Consider the following 19,655-nt stretch of genomic DNA (forward strand, 5'->3'; position numbering starts at 1 on the left):
TCAGGTTGAAGAAGTAGGACGAGACAGAGTAAAGGTCGCTTGGTAGGTCATTGGCCTTGCGTCATGTGGGTGGGATGACAAGAAAGTGGTTGTACAGTCAAGGGATGCTGGGAGAAGGAACAGCCGGGAGGTGTGGCAGTGCGTTGTCAGGGAACTACTAAAGGTAAGGGAGTGGTATGTGGGTGAGGGGAGCTAGAGGGGAATGGCTTTCCCTGCTATTGTGGAAGACGGAGTTGGGTTCCTGAGAAGCCATGCTGGTTAGCTTACAACCGCTGTAACTCTTTTTCTTTTCTTTTTTTTTTTTTTCCCGGAGCTGGGGACCGAACCCAGGGCCTTGCGCTTGCTAGGCAAGCGCTCTACCACTGAGCCAAATCCCCAACCCCACAACTGCTGTAACTCAATCTCTGGACGTTGGACTGGCTTCGGGCAACTGCACTCTTACACAACCCAGATAGAAACATACACATATCTTTTAAGAATAGTAATGACATCCTTTCCTTTTGCTTTGTTTTGAGATAGGGTCTCACTGTATAGTTCTGGAACTCTCTGTGTAGACCAGGCTGACTTGAATTCACATAGACCCAACTACCTACTGAAATTCATTCAGTAATTCATTTGAGGCAGGGTCTCACTGTGCCGCTCTAGCTGACCTAGCACACTGTAGACCAGGTTGGCCTGAACTCTCAGGGCTCTGCCTGTCTTTCTCCTGAGTACTGGGATTACAGGCATGTACTATCACAACTGGCTTAATATAACTTTTTAAAAATTGGGCTGGTTAGATGGCTCAGTGGTTAGGAACACTGACTGCTCTTGCAGAGGTCCTGAGTTCAATTCCATGCATCTACATAGTGGCTCACAACCATCTGCAATGGGATCTGCTGCCCTGTCTAGAGCACTCCTACATTTAAAAGAATACATACATAAATACGGAAAGAACTTTTTAAAAATCTGAAAAAATGTGTGCCAGCAGGGATTTTATAGTTATGGTTAGGGAAGCACAACATATCTGTCCTAATAGGGTGGCTGATGAAGGGGGAGGGTGCAAGGGGGACGTGGCCATGCCACACAGTCCTTGACTGGTCTGTCAGAAGAGCAGCAGGGTTGGCACATGTGAGAGCTTTGCTGACTGAGCACCCTTACAGGAGGGCTGGCAGCGGGCAGCTGGCGTTCTTGGTGCATGAGAGGAGGGTGGGTTTGGAGCCTGACGGATTGAGGTTGTGTGGGTGGGATGAGTGCATGCATGTAACTGCAGGAGGCTGCTGAAGTCTGAGGGTCTGCTGCATTGAGACTTCTTGTGGGACTTCGATCTTAACGTGCTGCCCTGAAGCTCCTGGGGGATGGGGGGGAAGGAAGGGAGGTTTTGTTGCTTCAGTTCAGCAGATGACAGGAAGGATGACCCACAGGAACTAAGCCAGATAAGCAAAGCATTTGGGAGATTGGAGCATTGGTGTGGTGACCTGAGGTAGAGGTGAATTGTTGCAGTTAAGCAGCGGTAGAAGCACATGCCTCTAATTCACTCTGTCCAGACACACAGACGGTGGGTCTCTGTGAGTTGGAGCTCTACAGTGTGAGTTCCAAGCTCGTCAGGGAGAGCTACAGAGTGAGAGCCTGTCTCAAACACAAGCCACCAACCCTGTAAACAAGAATTGCTGACACAGTGAGTTCCTGGTTACACTGATTGTCGCTCAGGTGTGACAGTGAAGCTGTTTGTCAGCAGCGTGGTCTAAACTGTAGAGCAGTGTGGTCGAATAGAAAAGCAGCCACAGGCTTGCAATCCCAGCGTTCGTGAGGTAGAAATAGGAAGAGCCTAAGTGAAGCCATGGCTGGGCTATACAGGGAGACTGTATCTCAGACTCAGCTTCCTTGCACCTCAAACCCTTGTGTGCTTTATTTATATTTATTTTGCATTTTTAAAAATTTATTCTATGTGTTTGAGTGTTTTGCCTACATGTCTGTCTGTGCACTACTTGAGCCAGATGCTAGAAAAGACCAGAAGACAATGTCAAGTCTTCTGGAACTTGACTTATAATCTGTTGTAAGATGCTATGTTGCTGCTCAAAATTGAAGCCATTGAGCTCTGGTCCTTTGCACGAGCAATGAGTGCTGATTTTTGAGACAGGGACTTACTCTATGGCCTTGACTGGCCTAGAAGCTGTGTAGATTAGGAGACTAACCTTGGACTGCCCTGCCTCAGCCTACACAGCCATGGGCTTAAAGGCTTGTGCCACCACACCAGGCAATCCTTATTTTCTTTAGCAGTTGTGGGGATCATAGCCAGGCCTTGTGTGTGCTCATCAGGGCTTTACCATGAGCTGTAGCTTCCTTCCTTCCTTCCTTCCTTCCTTCCTTCCTTCCTTCCTTCCTTCCTTCTGCAGCATGGGTTTTTTTTTTTTTTTAAAGATTTATTCATTTATTATATATAAGTACACTGTAGCTGTCTTCAGATACACCAGAAGAGGGCATCAGATCCCATTACAGATGGTTGTGAGCCACCATGTGGTTGCTGGAATTTGAACTCAGGACCTCTGGAAGAGCAATCGGGTGCTCTTAACCACTGAGCCATCTCTCCAGCCCCTGCAGCATGGGTTTAAGATCTCTAATTGTCACATTAGAAAGATGGAGAGAGAAGCTGATAGAGTAACATGTGCCTGTAGTTAGCTACTCAGGAGGCCAGGACAGAAAGAGCACCTGACCCTGGGCCAGTCTGTACATGGTGAAGCCTGTATCTGAGGTCACATTTCCCATGGTCAGTAGCTGTATGTATGTAGTAGCTGCTGTGTTAAATGGCACAGCCTAGAAGATACATCCATAGGAGGGTGTGCCCAAGACAGGTGGCAACACTAATTGGAGAAGAACAGAGAGATCAGTGTGCTGGGAAGACAGATAGGAATTGGGGGGAGTGACTCTGAGTAGGCCAGAGGCTTGAGATGTTCATTTTATCTATGTATGGGTGTTTCGCCTTCATGTGTGTATGTGGAAGGTGTCAGGTCCCCTGGAACAGATGGTTGTGAGCCACTGGATGGGTGCTGGGAGCCAGAGTTCTCTAAAAGAGCAGTGGATGTTCTCCACTGAGTTGACGCTCCAGCCCCTGGAGAAAGATTTGTTTTATGCATATGAATGAGTTCTTTGCCTACATGTGTGTATGTGTACCACTTGTGTGCTCAGTGAGGTCAGATCAGAGTGTTGGATCCCCTGGAACTGGCATTAGTGAACCATCATGTGGGTGCTGGGAACCAATCCATGTCTTCTGCAAAAGCGCTTGGTGCTCCTTAGTACTGAGCCATCATCTCTTCAGTCCGATCTAGGGTGTGTGTGTTGTGGGGGCGGGGGACGAATTCAAAACCCTTAATCTAGGTTTGGTGCCTCCTGAAGAAGGAAATTTCGGAATCTGTGCCATAGCCGTTTTGTTTTCTGGAGATGCTTTATCGTTCAGTCTGGCCTGGAGCTCGCCATGTAGCATAGGCTGTCCCCAGCTTGCAGTGGTCCTCTGCCACGCCTGGGAGCTGTGTTTGTTTGGGAGGTGGCGATGATAGTGTATACATTAGCTTCTTCAGGCTCTTGTTGCACTTCCCAGACAGGGTTTCTCTGTGTCCTTGGCTGTCCTGGAGCTCCGCCTGCCCCTGCGACAGGTTAAAGAAGAACCAGTGCAGGCGGGCGGCCCTGAGCTTTGCTTAGTCCCAGTACTAAAGCTGAGGCAAGCAGGTCTCTGAGTTGGAAGCCAGCATGATGTGCAGAGGGAGATCAGAAAGGACAATCAGGGCTACACAGAGAAACCTTTCTCAAAAAATGAGAGACAGACAGATACAGAGACACAGAGAACGGGGTACTGAAGGGACAGCTCCGTTAGAACACAGCCAGATAGCTGGAGTTTGATGGGAGGGGGAGAGCGAATGAGCAGAGACCATGTCTTCTGAGACCTTCCACCCATGTGCCTATCAGATCGCTATCTCAGGGGAGGGCACACTAACATCGATAGAGGAGTGGGAACCGGAATGAGGAATTGCACTCGTCTGAACCATTCAGTTTAGGGTTGTCGAGGACTTAGGACATTGTGAATATAGTGAGGTTTATTTCTTTCTTTCTTTCTTTTTTTTTTTTTTAAAGATTTATTTATTTCTTATATATATGAGTACACTGTTGCTGTCTTCAGATACACCAGAAGAGGGCACCAGATCTCATTACAGATGGTTGTGAGCCATCATATGGTTGCTGGGAATTGAACTCATGACCTCTGGAAGAGCAGTCAGTGCTCTTAACCTCTGAGCCATCTCTCCAGCCCGTGAGGTTTATTTCTTGTTACAGCTAGTTTGCCTCCATGTTCTAATTCCATCAGCTTTAATTAACTTGTCAATCAGAGTGTCTTAGGCAGGAGTCCTCTGCAAGATCCAGTAACCTTTGGCAGTTAGTGGCTGCCCTCTGCCACTTCCCAGTGGTGGCTCTAGTCACTGGCAGAATGAAATCCCAACATTATATGGCCATAGCATGGAGGAAGGTGGGGTTGGAGAGAGGGCTCAGCAGTTAAGAGAATGGATATAGTTCTTACAGAGACCAGAGTTTGATTTCCAGCACCCACCCAGGGCAGCCCCACGGGTACCTGTAACTCAGTAACTGGAGCTCCAGAGCTCCAGGGACTCACTCTTACCATCAGTGTAGTCCTGACTGGAGACAGGTTGGCCTCCATTTTAGATCCACTGGACTGCCTGTGTGGTTCAGTGCTGGGAGTAAAGGCATTCAACACCCAGCAGGAAGTCGGTGTTGCGGAGCTGTGGGTGTGGTTTGGTGTGGGGCTGTGGGTGTGGTTTGGTGTGGGTGTGGTTTGGAGTGGAGGTAGGATGCTTGCTGAGCATTTGTGAGACTCTAGGTTCAGTACTAAACACCACCAATAAAAGCAGGTGGGACTGTGGAGAGTTTAATTTGCTAAGTTCCTCTTGGTGCTTCTAGATGACCAGAGAAGGTCGTTCAGGGCAGAGTGGACATTAGGGGATGCTGATGCTAAAGGCATTTTCTGTCCTCACAGCCATGCACGTCTTAGGTGGGCATTTAAGCCAGGGTTTCAGTGTTCTTGGCCATGTGGGAGGTGTGGCTGTCCTGATCTCTGCGGTGAGTTGGTGAAGTCTTTCCCTCTAAGATGCTGTCGTTCTTTGTAGGTAGCAGAGGCTCAGCGGGCAGAGTTTAGCCCTGCCCAGTTCTCCGGCCCTAAGAAGATCAACCTGAACCACTTGTTAAATTTCACCTTTGAACCCCGTGGCCAGGCAGGTCACTTTGAAGGCAGTGGACATGGCAGCTGGGGGAAAAGAAACAAGTGGGGACACAAGCCTTTCAACAAGGAACTCTTTTTACAGGCCAAGTGAGTACTTCCGCTTCCAGGGCAAAGAGGACATGAAACTGTTTGGATAGTTGGGATTCTGGGAACACACGTCATCTAAACACTTAGGGAGAAACACAAAGAACTTTGCTGTTCTTTTTATTCGGTCACATTTTCAGAGTGAACATTCTGAGAGCTTAGACAGTACAGAGAGTGCTTGCTCTGACTTCTGGGACTAGGAACGTATATGGACTCAGCCCTGCTGCTCAGTGCACAGGGAGGAGGTCCTGGGTCCAGGAAGGGGAGAGACCAGAGAGAACAGTTTCCGACTCCTGTGCTCATGTGCCGAGCCCAGCAGAGGAAGAACTGAGGTGCAAACAGAAGTCTTCGCAGGAGAGCACGTCTGGCTGGGCCTCCCTGGGTCAGAGGGCACACTAGACTCCCAGTACTAGGGTTCTTGGCTTTGTGCTGCTCGAACAGTTGTTTCTTAGGCTGTGGAGTATTAGAGCTGGGGCCGCCATTGTGAGCAGGAAGAGGTAATGCGGTGGTTCCCAGGCTTGGACGCTAACAGCCTGTGGTTTTGATGAAGTGTTCTAATGTTCTAAACAAAGTTAGTTGTCAGTGGGCTGGAGGGGTGGCTCTGAGGTTCAAAGAACTGTTTTCTACAAGACCTAGGTTTGATTCTTAGCACCCACATGGCAGCTCATGGCCATCGGTAACTAGTTCTTTTGCAGCTGGTGCGCAGACACACAAAGGCAAAACAACCAGACACACAAATTTTTGTTAACCTTTATTTTTATTTAACAACAACAACAACAAAAAGGTAGGCAATCTGTTTTGCCAAAGAATTTATTTTAAATTGCACGTTCGAGAGAGTGTGGTTATGCGCACTTGAATGGTGGTGTTGGAGGCGGGCAGACTTGCACTTCCCTGGGAGCTGCAGTCAAAGGCAGCTGGGAGCCCCCTGGCATGAGTGCTAGGGGCCAAACTCTGCAAGGGCAGTGCTTTTTCTTAAAATGCCAACTCCAGCATTTCCTGTGTGTCCCTGTTGTGCATGTGGAGGCCAGAGTTCCATTCCAGAGCTGTAGAAGACTCATTGCTAGGAGCAAATAAAGATGGGAGCAGGCAGGGGCGTGGGCTCTACCCCCTCCCTTCCCCTTTCCGAGTCATTAGATGTTAGGTCGGGCCTTGGGTATAAACTGAAGCCCCACCGTGTAGTTTGATGGGATTGCTCTCAAGTGATTGAGAACAGCTTTCTCCTGCCTTGAGGGTGAGCTGTGTCCATGGACCAAGGGTTGAGGGAAGAAGTCTCAGTCTGGGTTAACTTTAGTTCAAGGGAGAACAACAGGGAGCTTGTTGGGGCTTGGAAGCAGAAGAAATAGTTTATGGGTTTGGGTGTCTGCCTGCTGAGACTGGACTCCTTGCAGAGCCCGGACTCAGAGCTAAGGCTAAGGTCTGAGGGTCATGCTGCCCTATCCTGGCAGCCACGGCTGCTCCTGGCCAGCACCTGAACTCTAGGTGGGGAACTCCTGGGAGGTCTTAGTGATTCTGACAGACTGCTCTCTGCTTGTCTTTTCCTGCTGTTTCTAGCTGCCAATTTGTGGTGTCTGAAGACCAAGATTACACAGCTAACTTTGCTGACCCTGACACCTTAGTCAACTGGGACTTTGTGGAACAAGTGGTGAGTGGCTTGACTAAGTTTTCTAAGTCATTAGAGGAGTGAGCCTTCGCCCTGCAGCTCTTAGCTCTGTTAAACTTGGCTGTGGTTTCTGACTGGCCTTGTGGCACACGTTTCCCTTTGGGATGTGGAAGGCTTTTCTCCAAGGTCACATAAGCATTAGAGCATGTGCCAGCCCCTCTTTGAGTCTGAGAGGGACTGTGGTGACTCTTCTGAGCAGGCTGAGCTCAGTTACGTGGACAGTCCTTTGTTGTCGGTCCCTCGTCATAATTACTATCAAGTTAGCAGGCATGCAGTGTGTTTTGCGCAAAGCCTCTGCTCTGCTGCGTGCGCTGCTGGGGTCATGAGCCTCTGAGTCTCCTTGCTGGTCCTGTCTCGATGCACATGTGACCTTCAAAATCACAGGCACTCTTGTATGTTATTTTAATTTGACCAATATGGGTTCCTCTTATTTTGAAAATTTATATAATCATCCAGGAATGTTAGAGAATACCTTACAAGAAAAGATACTTTGGGCTGGAGAGATGGCTCAGCCATTAAGAGCAGCAACCACATGGTGGCTCACAACCATCTGTAATGGGATCCGATGCCCTCTTCTGTGTCTGAAGAGAGTGACCATGTACTCACATACATAAAATAAATCTTTTAAAAAAAAACAAAAGAAAAACCACTTATATATATTGGTTAGAAATATAGACACAAAATGAAGGTCTTCACTATTCAGTTGAAAGTTATCAATAAATTAGATCTGGACTTCTATTATGTTTATTTAAACATTAGTAAATGGGAACATGTGATTTATGTCTTTTTTTCCTTGTAATGTGGAGCCCTCCAAGTGTCTGTTCCCTATCCTGTTGGATTAGCCCACGACTGTGGCTTTCTTACTTTGCTTAAAGCGTGTTATCCTTTTTCACCTATGTCATTAAACAGGCTTTAAAATACACTTCTTTATCTTTATTGTATGTGCATGAGTGCTTTGCTGTGTATCTGTGAGTACACGGTGTGCCTGCCTGGTGTCTGTGGAGGCCAGAAGAGGGCACTAGGTCCCTTGGAACTGCAGTTGCTCTCACTATACGGGCACTGGGAATCAAACCTGGATCCTCTGCAAGAGCAGTGTCCTTTTTTCTATTGCCAGGATGAGATATGGTGACTTACAGAACACAGTGTTTAATGGGGGCGTGTTACAGTTGAGGGAGTGAGTCCATGACCACCATGGAGAGAAGCGTGCCCATGGGCAGGCGTGGCACTAGAGCAGCAGCCGAGAGCTCACATGGTGAAACAGCCACTAACAGGCAGGGACAGAGCCGACTCGGAGTTGGGGAGGCCACACCTCCTAATTCTTCTCTTCAGTCCACCAAGTGGGGACCCTTCTCCTTCAGACCCACAAGCAGCAGGCGCTCTTCAGTGCTCAGTGCTTTCTCCCCCATGTCTTCTGTTAACCAGTTTGGTGAAAAAGTGATGAGGGGCCTTTGACCTTCCCGGCCCCGAGTCAGTTCTGAAGGCCGTGCTGTTGTGTTGTCGTTGTTCCAGCGCATCTGTAGCCATGAAGTGCCATCTTGTCCAATATGCCTCTACCCACCCACTGCAGCCAAGATAACCCGCTGTGGACACATTTTCTGCTGGGCCTGCATCCTGCACTATCTCTCACTCAGTGAGAGAACCTGGAGCAAATGTCCCATCTGCTACAGCTCTGTGCACAAGAAGGATCTCAAGAGGTAAGTAAGACTGTGAGGTAGGTTGGATCCTGGGATGCTACCTCCTCCTCACTCTGCTTCACCTAAATGCCTTTGTCTCAGTGTTGTTGCCACAGAGTCTCGACAGTATGTTGTGGGTGACACCATTACGATGCAGCTGATGAAGAGAGAGAAAGGAGTGTTGGTGGCCCTGCCCAAATCCAAGTGGATGAATGTAGACCATCCTATTAGTCTAGGAGGTGAGCATGAGAGGTGAATAACCCTTAGGGATATTATGTGTACCTTGATACCAGAATTTGTCCCTTGGCTAAGCCAATTTTGGCCTACCTGCATAGTGAGATGTCTCAAAACAAGGGCAGGGGATGTGGCACAGGGGCCCAATGGTTGCCTAGAACACAAAAATATCTGTAGGTTCTACTCCCAGCACTGGTGACAGCAGGAATACAAGGGGGGAATTAGTCATGGGGGTGTACACCTGAGATCCCTGCACTTGGGAGGCTGAGGCAGGAGAATCAGAAGTTCAAGGTCTCCCTTAGCTGCATAACAAGTTGGAGTCAGTTTGGGCTTTATGGGATTCTGTTTTTAAAAAACCAGAGTACTGGGGAAGGAAGGAAGGAAATGGATCATCTGTGATCCTTTCCCTAAATCTTAGTGAGGCCTCCTTAATTCACTCATTCCTCAGAGACTGGGATTGGCTGTGCTTGGTTGACATATGTTGTTGGGTTTGATTTGTTTGAGATAAAGTTTCCCTATGTATGCCTGGCTGTACTGGAACCCCGCTTTGTGACCAAGCTGGTCTTGAACTACCAGAGATCTGCCTGCCTCTTCCTCCCAAGTGCTGGGATTAAAGGCCACCATGCCAGAGCCCCTATTTGTTCTTTTAAAAACTAGAACAGAGGGTGGATGGATGATGCCAGGTCTGTTCTTAGATCTGCCTTCCTGACCATTTCCTACAGTTAGACCTATGGGCCAACACCATGGTCTGTCTCATTAGTGAACATTAGTGAAAATTAGTGAACATGGTCTCATTAGTGAACATGTGGCTGTGATTTCTTCTGGCTTCTTAGGCTCTTTGAACTAACCCAGCCTAAGATAATTGTTCTATTTCCTGGAGGTTGTACTGTTAGTCCCATTTTTTTGCCTAGGACTGAGGTATGTGTGTGTGTGAGACAGTTGTGTTTCCTGAGGGCCCCCACCCGCAGCGGTGTGTTACCCACTGGCTTTCTCGTAGACGAGCAGCACAGCCAGTACTCCAAGCTGCTGCTGGCCTCTAAGGAGCAGGTGCTGCACCGGGTGGTTCTGGAGGAGAAAGTCGCGCTGGAGCAGCAGCTTGCCGAAGAGAAGCACACTCCTGAGTCCTGCTTTATTGAGGCTGCTCTCCAGGAGGTCAAGGTAAGTGCACTGGGAACTGAAAACTGACTTCCTTAGCCCTGGGGAGGGGCTGAGAGCCGTTTAAGTGGTGGTGGGAAGGAGGGGATGGTGTGGAGAGTTTTTAGACTCGGTGGGGCTAAAGCAACAACTCAGAATGACTTTTTGACTCACTGTAACTGTGGGGTTTCTTTCTTTTTTAAAGATTTACTTTATTTATATGAGTACACTGTAGCTATCCTTAGACACACCAGAAGAGGGCATCAGATCTCATTACAGATGGTCATGAGCCACCATGTGGTTGCGGGGAATTGAACTCATGACCTCTGGAAGAGCAGTCAGTGCTCTTAACCGCTGAGCCATCTCTGCAGCCCAACTGTGGGGTTTCTAGTTGAGCTGTATTCTTAGTTATTTAAGCAAGGTAATCTTTTTACTTGTCTAGAGCATACTTTAGTTTTCAAGGTGTTTGGGGAAACACTGGGGAGAGTGTTACGGTTTGCCCATCAGGCCTTAGCAACACTTACTGAAGGTTTCAGAGTAAGTAGAATTAGTCAAGGAAGGAATTGAGTAGCTCCTGTGTCCTCTGCATCAGGGATTCTTAAGCTTGAGCCACTGTTTGTCCTTCAAACTGAGTTTGTTTTGGTCTTTTTTTCTGGTGGCCTTAGATTCGGGAAGAAGCTCTGTCAGGAGTGGCTGGAGGCAGAGCGGAGGTCACTGGTGTTGTGACTGCTCTGGAACAACTGGTGCTGATGGCTCCCCTGGCCAAGGAGTCTGCTTTTCAACCCAGGAAGGTTAGTGTGCCTGTCACAACAAAGTGATTTGTTCAGATGCCACTGTGAGGGTGGTGCTGTTGTGAAGAAGAGGTGGTGACTTGGCTGTGTTCTTAGGACTATATCTGTCACCTTTTCCAGGGGTAATGACCAGGAGAGCTCAGGTCACTACCTAGGGAAGATAGGCTGTCTCTGCCACATCACTCCATGAACCAGGACATGGGACTTTCCTTTTTTTTTTTTTTTTTCTTTTTCTTTTTTCTTTTTTTCGGAGCTGAGGACCGAACCCAGGGCCTTGTGCTTGCTAGGCAAGCGCTCTACGACTGAGCTAAATTCCCAACCCCGACACGGGACTTTCTATTGACCTAGGTTTGTTCCAACAGGGTGTGCTAGAGTATCTGTCTGCTTTTGATGAAGAAGCTGCACAAGTTTGTTCTCTGGACCCCCCTGGTCCTCTCGCTCTCCCTTTGGTAGAAGAAGAGGAAGCAGTGTCTGAGCCAGAAGCCTGTGAGGACTTAATAGCTGATGACAGTCTTGGAGAGGGGACCGTCTGTGCCGAGTTGAGCCAGGAGGAGCCCATCGCTAAGCCAGGCTTCACACAGCTGAGCAGCTCTCCCTGTTACTACTTCTACCAAGGTGAGTCCCTGAGGAAGAGACCGGGCTTCGGTCTCAGGTATTTGAAGGGGATGCAAGGCTTGCCAGTCTGAACAGACAGGGGTATCTTTGCTAGGTCCTGGGGCTTGGCTCCCAGCTTTCCAGCAGCAAGTGGGAATGGCGGGCTGAGCTGGGAGAGCCATGCTGAAGGCTGCCCAGGCTTGTTGATAGAGCTCTTGTCTTTAGCGGAGGATGGACAGCACATGTTCCTGCACCCTGTCAACGTGCGCTGCCTTGTGCGGGAGTATGGCAGCCTGGAGCAGAGCCCGGAGAAGATCTCAGCAACCGTGGTAGAGATTGCTGGGTATTCCATGTCTGAGGTGAGACTTTATGGAGAACAGTGTGTGCTGTTAGCATGGTGTCTTTGGGGCAGGTCTCACCAGAGTGAGGAAGGCTGCAGGGAGAGGCCCTCGATGTGCTCCTTTGGTGTGGTTCATCTCTTTGTTTGTTTATGAGTCAGGGCCTACGTACGTAGCCCTGGCTGTCCTGCAGCTTGCTCTGTAGACCGGCGGGCCTCAAATTCTGAGATGTACCACTGTGCTAGATTACTACGTGGCTTTTGAGGTACTTTCTCATGCAGCCTAGGCTGTCGATCCAAGGATGCCTAAACCTCTGGTCCTCTTCTGAGCCTCAGAACTGCTCAGGTGTGTTCCTGATTGTTTTTTAGTTTATTGTAATCCTGAGTAATAGCTCCACTTTTCCTTCCTTCTAGCATTACTGTTGGCTCTGTTAGTGGCTTCCAGTGTCAGCAAGTACTCTCTCCCTGTTCTGAGTGTGGGTCTAGACAGTTAGAAATAGTGGCCAGCTTTAGGTCATCTGTTCCAGGTTGTGCAAAGACCCCTGTCTTTGGCAGATGTCTGAAGTATAGGTTGCACAGGGTCAGGCTTTCCACAGTAGCAGCAGCGCTGCCCATTTAGTTCTGGTGCTGAGTGTGTGCTGTTGGGATCCTTTGCTCTCGAGTAGCTGAGCATCGGTTCTGTTTGTAGGATGTTCGACAGCGTCACAGGTATCTCTCTCACTTGCCACTCACCTGTGAGTTCAGCATCTGTGAACTGGCTCTGCAGCCTCCTGTGGTCTCTAAGGAAACCCTAGAGATGTTCTCAGGTAAGAAAACCCCATTTTCCTTCACTGTACGTGGGACCCAGTGTGGGAGGAGGGGCTTGAGTTGTTCCTGAAACACTTGAGGCATCCATCTGGTCTGCTGTCCCTCCCACTGGTTTAGCCATAGCCATCTAGTTGATGGCGGCTGATGGTCTTTCTTACGACTTGACCACTTGTCCGACCCACAGATGACATTGAGAAAAGGAAGCGTCAGCGCCAAAAGAAGGCTCGCGAGGAGCGGCGCAGAGAGCGCAGAATTGAACTGGAGGAGAACAAGAGACAGGGCAGGTGTAAGTTCTGAGCTCTCCCCTTTGCTTGCTTGGCCTTGTGTGGTTCTGTGTGGCTCCTTGCCTACGCCCTGCTCTGCCAGTTGTTTTCGCTTATATGCACCATGGCTCGGCTCCGGGTGACAGGCCTTTGTTTCATGGTAGGGAATTAGAGGCTGTCTCAGACCTGACCTGCTCATCACAGTGTGCCAGGGGAAACATACAGGATTCAGGCGTGGGAGAGAGAGTTCTGCTGAGCAGGGAGCAGTTTCTGATTTGACTCCAAAATCAATCACTAAATAAATCCAGGGGATTAGTGTGACTCAAGAGCATGGGTATCCACTAGAAAACTAGGACTCAAGCTGGGCCTGGACCTGAGGAGACCCATGTGGGAAGAAAGTCAGAAGAAAGCAAGGCTTGGTGCTTGGCTGGTAGGACCTGGTTCGGTCCATGTAGAATGGTGACATAGCTTGTTCTGGTTGCGGTGACCTCTGAGGACTCTAGAGCTTCAGCTTCTAGAGCTCTGTAGCTGACACACACCCTAACTTTGAGAAAACAAACGCCGCAAGAAAAGTTTGTGAGACAATAGCTCACTGTTAACCTGGCTGACCTTGAGCTGTCTGCCTTCCTCCTAGTGGTGAAGTTATGTGTTCGCACAACGTCCAGTCTTTGGGAGGGGAGGGTCCTGACTAACAGTGTAGGCTGTTCTTACTGCTTGAGCCTCCAGCTAGCTGATTACTGTATAAAGCAGAGACAGACTGAGACTCATGAGAGCTGTCAGGCCCTCCAGACTCCTCTTAGAAAATAGGAGCAGCTCCGTAAATAAACCGTCACTGCCTTTGCTTTGCAGATCCCGAGGTCCACATTCCCCTCGAGAACCTTCAGCAGTTTCCTGCCTTCAATTCCTACACCTGTTCCTCTGATTCTGCTTTGGGACCCACCAGCACCGAGGGCCACGGGGCCCTATCCCTGTCTCCTCTGAGCAGAAGTCCAGGTTCCCATGCAGGTAAATAGTTGCTGTGTGATGAATTCTTCTAGCTAGGGCTCTAATCTGATTTAATTTTTAAATTGTATATGTAAGAGTTTTTGCCTGTATGTATGTATGTATGTATGTGTACCACATACATGCCTGGCACTCTTTGAGGTCAGAAGGTGGTGTCCAACCTCTTGGAATTGGAGTTAATGGATGCTGGGAACCAAACTCAAGTCAGTCTGCAAAGAAGCGTAAGTGCTCTTAACCATGGGCCTTGACCTTAAGCAAACTCCTAGTGTCTGAATTCACAGCTCTGACCAAGCTGGCACATTGCGGTATTTAAATGAAGAACTTTTAGTCGTAAGCCACATTAGATTCCTACTGTTTGGTTCCCCTTTCCCGTTGGTTGTACTGACTTCTTAGACCTCGCAGCTCTGTAAAACCTGCATCATTTTTCTGACTCATCTGTTTTCTGTTTTTTCTTTTCTTAGTCCCATGTTTAATGTTTATAGTGTCCTTACATAACATTGATTGTAATCTGTAGGGGTAAAAGTCAGACTTACTGAGTACACAGTATGGAAATGGCTTAGTTAGAACTTTATGGGTTGGGCATGGACCATCTGCTAAGGCACGCTGGGCCTTTGACATGCATGGCATCAGTGAGAATGGCCCTGCAGACTTGTCTAGAGACAGGCCAGTCCTATGGAGGCATTCTCTCAGTGGAATTAAGATTCCTTCTAAGTAGATGACCTTAGTTTGTGTGAAGTTGACATAAAAACTAGCCAGCGCAGACCCTGAGACTAATAGCACTCAGGAACTTCAGTGGCAGGGACTTCAGTGGCTAGAGCTTGGTTCTTAGACTGTGTGGCCATGGTGCTCTCACAGTTAACTGGGAGGAAGGAAGCTGCTGTATGAAGAGTGCTGTGGGTCACGGCTACACCATGGGGCAGAGCTCTCACTCACCTGCTAGCTTTAGTTTGTTTAGCAACTGGATTTCTAAGGTAAGACTAGTTAATTCTTTCTCAGTGAAAGTGTCAGATAGCGTTGGATTAGAGAGGCCAGGCCTAGCGGTGCCTGACTGATGTGTGGGATGCTTTCAGCTGCAGGTGAGAAAGGATGGACCACTTCCAAGGACTCTGTAGAGGACAACCGACCCTATGTGTCTAGAATCCTGACTGCCAGGGCAGAGTGGCCATTACAGTGACCTGCAGTTTTTTTGTTTTTTGTTTTGTTTTGTTTGTTTTTGTTTTTGTTTTTTCGGAGCTGGGGACTGAACCCAGGGCCTTGCGCTTGCTAGGCAAGTGCTCTACCACTGAGCTAAATCCCCAACCCCCGACCTACATGTTTTTTATTGAAGTTGTGCATCCACATAAAACCAGTCCATGGCAAACACCTAGCTAGCCTTTTTGTTTTACTTCTTAGACAGTCTCGCTGTATCACTCCAACTTGCTGTGAACTCACTGATGCACCTGCCTCAGCCTCCCACGTACTAGGATTACAGTCATGAGCCACCCTACCTTGAGAGCCAGCCTTTGTGGGAGGTGCAGCATTTCCTGAGAAAAGGGCTGTCTTGTGTGGTTGCATCCCAGTGTTAGAGTAGCTCTGAGAAGCCTCCTCTGTTCGCTGGTGTAGGCAGTGCCTGTGCTCTTGTGTAAGAACACGGCAGGATTCATCTTTGAACCAAGGGTTGCTTTTCTTTTACAGGGAAGTTGTGGCAGTTATCCAGACCTGATTCCTTCCCCTCCCCATCCCTTTCCCCTCCCTGTCTGAGGCAAAGCCTCACTCAAAAGCCACAGTGGTCTGGAACTCACTCTATAGCTGCAGTGGTCCTAGGCAGCTGCCAGCATGCCTGGCTCTCATGGCTGTTTCTCATGAAAAGGATACTCCATTTTTTGGAACCCTACTCATGTAATCAGGTCTCTGATTTCCTTTCAGACTTTCTGCTGACCCCTCTGTCACCCACTGCCAGTCAGGGCAGTCCCTCCTTCTGCGTTGGGAGTCTGGAAGAAGACTCTCCCTTCCTTTCCTTTGCCCAGGTAAATCTTTTGCTTGAGAAGCAGCTTGCATGAGCTCTGCTGCTTGTCTGGGAACCTTTTTCAGGGATTGGTGTCTCTCACCCTAGTGCAGGGAGACAGAGTCATCCGCTGGGTGAGAACTGGCTACTGACTAGAGAGGGAGGGCAGCTAGAGCCAACTATTGGCCTGCATATGCGCGGTCCTGAGAGCTTTTCTCAAGAGCAAAGCTCATGGAAGCAGTTGACAATTCAAGTCTTACGTATTTAAGATCATTAGGTTCTTAAAAAAACCGACAGTGTTCTGGGTAAGGGCTGTAACAGTTAATCTCTGTAAGTGCTGTGTGCTAACCGATGTGCTACTGGAGCATCCTGTATCAGTTCATCCCAATTGGTTCTAGGCCCTTGGGTGTCTCATGACTAGTGTCAGATTAAACACCTAAAATATTTCTTGGAGAAAAAAAATTGGTGATGCATTTGAACACCAGCACCATCTCAGACTGTTCAGATTTTAGGACTGTAGGAGAATGACCACAGGGAAGATGACAGAGGTAATCTGATAAAGGCAGAGGGGCAGGCTAAAGCCCCAGCACTGAAGAGGTGGGCAGAGGAGGATGAGGTCTTCAGAAGACCCTGCCCCAAAATAAGAACTTCTGTCCCCTCAACCAGAAAAGGTTACCCCAGTGAAACCCACACCTTATAGCACAGCACAGTTTATCTTGAATAATGTGTTTGACTTTGGGACATAGGCTCAGGGTCAGGCAGGCCTGCTTGCCACCATGTGAGGTGGGGCAGGGCAGGGAGGGATCATCTGCACTTACTTTAGTGCAGTAGTCCATGCCTACCCAGGCTACAGAAACAAGAGAACAAATTGTGGTAGGAGTTGTACAGCATATGTAGCAGATGAAACGTACAGTAGAGCTGGTTTTGACCATGTGAAATTGAAGGCCATTCCTTTGAGGGCCAAGGGACTATTCTGATTTCCCTGTGTACAGAGAGTAACTGGGCCCCGACTTAGGGCTGCACTTGAGGCAAGACCCGAGGAGGGGGGTGGGCAAAAAGCACTGTAGGGCCTTTCAGAGGAGGGGCTCCTCGCGCCATTGGCTTTTTAAACTGGAAGGTGGGCTGCCTGTGATAGCAAACTCCTTTAATCCTAGCGCTCGGGAGGCAGAACCAGGCAGGTTTCTGTGAGTTTGAGGCCAGTCTGGTATACAGTGAGCTCCTCGACAGCCAGAGCTATCTATGCAAGGAGATTTACCCCCACCCCAGATGGTTAAAAAAAAATCAAAACAAAGCCCCTGGAAGGCACTGTGTGTGCCTATTCTACATTTTGTCTTTAATATTTTTGTGTTTGGAGATAAGGTCTCTATGCCTATATTCTAAAACTCATATTGTCCTGACGATCTTGAATTGTGGGCAATCCTCCTGCCTCAGCCTCCCAAATACCGTGGTTATTGGTGTGAAGGTTGATGTATTTTAGGTCCCTTGAGATGGGCAGGGAAGAACATCAGAGCAAGTGTTCCTAACACTGTCCTTCATGTCCCTCACAACTTCCCAGAGTGTAGCAGCATCCTTGGGTGCACTGCTGTCATCAGTCATGGTGGAGACATGACAAACTGTACGGAGAGCATGGCAGCCTGTGAGGGGCTATGAGTGTTTGAGAAGGACGTTTGGTCAGACATTTACATTCTTCCTTCTGTCCCACTTGGCAGATGCTGAGGGTTGGCAAAGCAAAAGCAGACGGGTGGCCCAAAGCTGCTCCAAAGAAAGGTGAGAGGGCAGGAAAGGGTGGAGCTGGACCTCCCTTCCACTAACAGCTCTACAGTGTCACTCTCCTGTTTCTTAGACGACAATAGCCTGGCTCCTCCCGCCCCGGTGGACAGTGATGGGGAGAGTGACAATTCTGACCGTGTTCCTGTGCCCAGTTTCCAAAATTCCTTCAGCCAAGCTATCGAAGCCGCCTTCATGAAATTGGACACACCAGCTACTTCAGACCCCCTCTCTGGTAAGGGCAGGAAACTCACTGAGCTCAGGCCTAGCCACATGTGCTGCTGGGCTGGTGGCAGGTAGTGTCAGATGAGACTTATTTTCCACCCCAGGTTAATTCTTGAGGTCCAAAAGCGGAATTCTGAGGCGCTCTTTGTTCTGTGCACGAGTGTTTGCCTGTGTTATGTATGTGTACCATGTGTGTGTTTGAGCTCAAAAGGGTCAAATTTCCAGAAGTGGAATTAACAAAGGTGGTGAGCTACCTGTGGGTGCAGGGAATCAAACCTGAGTCCTCTGTAAGAGCAACAGATGCTTTAAAACCACTGGGCCATCTCTCCAGGCTGTTCACCTCAGTGCCCATAGTCCATTGCTCACTCTTGTCAGGGTCATGGTTGGCAGGGTAGGCTAAGTGCTCTCTCACTGTTTCCCCTCAGAAGACAGAGGAGGGAGGAAGAGGAAGAGGCAGAAGCAGAAGCTGCTGTTCAGCACCTCGGTCGTCCACACCAAGTGACTACTGCCCAGGCGCCTTCTCCATCGGGTTTCTTCTGTGCTTTGGTTTGCTGCTGCTGTAATTTTTAAGTGTTTGAGTTTGAACAGATTGATTAGCTTGGGGCGGGGGGAGGGGCTTTCCACAAAGTGAGGGAACCAAGAAAATTTTAAATACAGTGTATTTTCCAGCTTCCCTCTTTACACCAAAATAAAGTATTGACACTCACATGAGACGCCTCCCTGACGAACTTGGTTCATTTATACATTAGCCCTTTTGACTCAGATGTTCATTTCCTCAACCCAAAATGAGCTAGAGTAGTGCATTCAATGTTCTCTGGAGCAGGCCAAACCACTGGTATAGCACTATCTGCTCAGCATCCTGTTTGTGGGCTTCCTAGCTTGTCCCGACCATCGTACAATCGTCTTTTTAAAATATGGGAGTTTTTCTCCTGGTAAGTGGCTGCGCTGTGGCCAGATCTCACTCAGCTGGCCACTTAGTCCAGGGTAACCTGTCCTCCACACTCGAGTATGTGAGGAGGGAGGGAGGTTGTACCTGTTGAATCTGCTTCTTACCTAGAGTCTGGCCCTTTCACAACCCCTCACAGTTTTTAAAAAGAAAAAAGAAAAAGAAAACTTTAAAAAAAGGCGTCCAAAACAGGTATTTGTGTGTGTGTCTATCTGGGAACCCTGCAATTAGAGTCACTTTATATTGATTTGTGAGCCTCCCTGTGGGAGCTGGACACTGAACCCAGGTCCTCAGCCTGTGCTCTGAATCTGGAGCCCTCTCCCTGGCTCCTGAGCCTGACTTGTTTTAAGTTTAAAGGAGACAAAGAGTGAATCGGCAACTATGCAGAGCATGGCAGGCAGAGAGGCAGCTGGCAGCTTACATCTGACCCACAAGGAGGAGGCAGAGAGCGCTAACTGGGAATGGGTATGGGCTTTTGAAACCTCGAAGTCTCCCCACCCCACAAACACAAAATAACACACTGCCTTCAACAAGGCTATACCTCCCAATCCTTCCAACTGGGGACCAAAGTATTTAGATAGACGGGCACTCATTCATATCAGCACATCGCCCACACACTCGGATTGCAGTCATGCCTCATGGGGCTAGCTGAAAGCCAGTCCTTGTCAGTCACCTGAGCAAAGGTGAACTGGGGACCCTGCTATGTGCTGTCCTAGGACACTACTAACTAACCCTAGATTACTTAAGTGTAACTGGTGGTTCACCAGTATTTCTGCTTTACTCGAGCCCGCCCCACCCCCAACACTTTCTGTCCTGGACTCTGTAGACCAGGCTGGCCCCAAACTCCGAGATCTGCCTGCTCCTGCCTCCCGTGTGCTAGGATTGAAGCCTTGT

At 48.8% G+C, this 19,655-nt stretch overlaps 1 protein-coding gene across 3 annotated transcripts in view; it reads left to right on the top strand.

The window, feature by feature from the left end:
* Positions 1–18,526, top strand: part of Rnf10 (ring finger protein 10) — a 33,793-nt gene extending 15,267 nt beyond the window's left edge. The window contains exons 3-17 of one of the 3 annotated variants that reach the window (NM_001415782.1): positions 5,148–5,347; positions 6,896–6,986; positions 8,514–8,698; positions 8,780–8,916; positions 9,909–10,069; positions 10,711–10,836; positions 11,199–11,451; positions 11,656–11,789; positions 12,456–12,573; positions 12,759–12,860; positions 13,687–13,842; positions 15,745–15,845; positions 17,533–17,590; positions 17,667–17,825; positions 18,241–18,526. In NM_001415782.1, the coding sequence (NP_001402711.1) occupies positions 5,148–5,347; positions 6,896–6,986; positions 8,514–8,698; positions 8,780–8,916; positions 9,909–10,069; positions 10,711–10,836; positions 11,199–11,451; positions 11,656–11,789; positions 12,456–12,573; positions 12,759–12,860; positions 13,687–13,842; positions 15,745–15,845; positions 17,533–17,590; positions 17,667–17,825; positions 18,241–18,317 (2,058 nt within the window). In that variant the 3' untranslated portion in view covers positions 18,318–18,526. The remainder of the gene's footprint in view (positions 1–5,147; positions 5,348–6,895; positions 6,987–8,513; positions 8,699–8,779; positions 8,917–9,908; positions 10,070–10,710; positions 10,837–11,198; positions 11,452–11,655; positions 11,790–12,455; positions 12,574–12,758; positions 12,861–13,686; positions 13,843–15,744; positions 15,846–17,532; positions 17,591–17,666; positions 17,826–18,240) is intronic. The other 2 variants (NM_001011904.2, XM_063271215.1) reach the window with 2 other exon arrangements.
* The last annotated feature ends 1,129 nt before the right edge of the window (positions 18,527–19,655 follow it).

Source organism: Rattus norvegicus, chromosome 12, assembly GCF_036323735.1.
Source record: "Rattus norvegicus strain BN/NHsdMcwi chromosome 12, GRCr8, whole genome shotgun sequence".
NCBI lineage: Eukaryota > Metazoa > Chordata > Mammalia > Rodentia > Muridae > Rattus > Rattus norvegicus.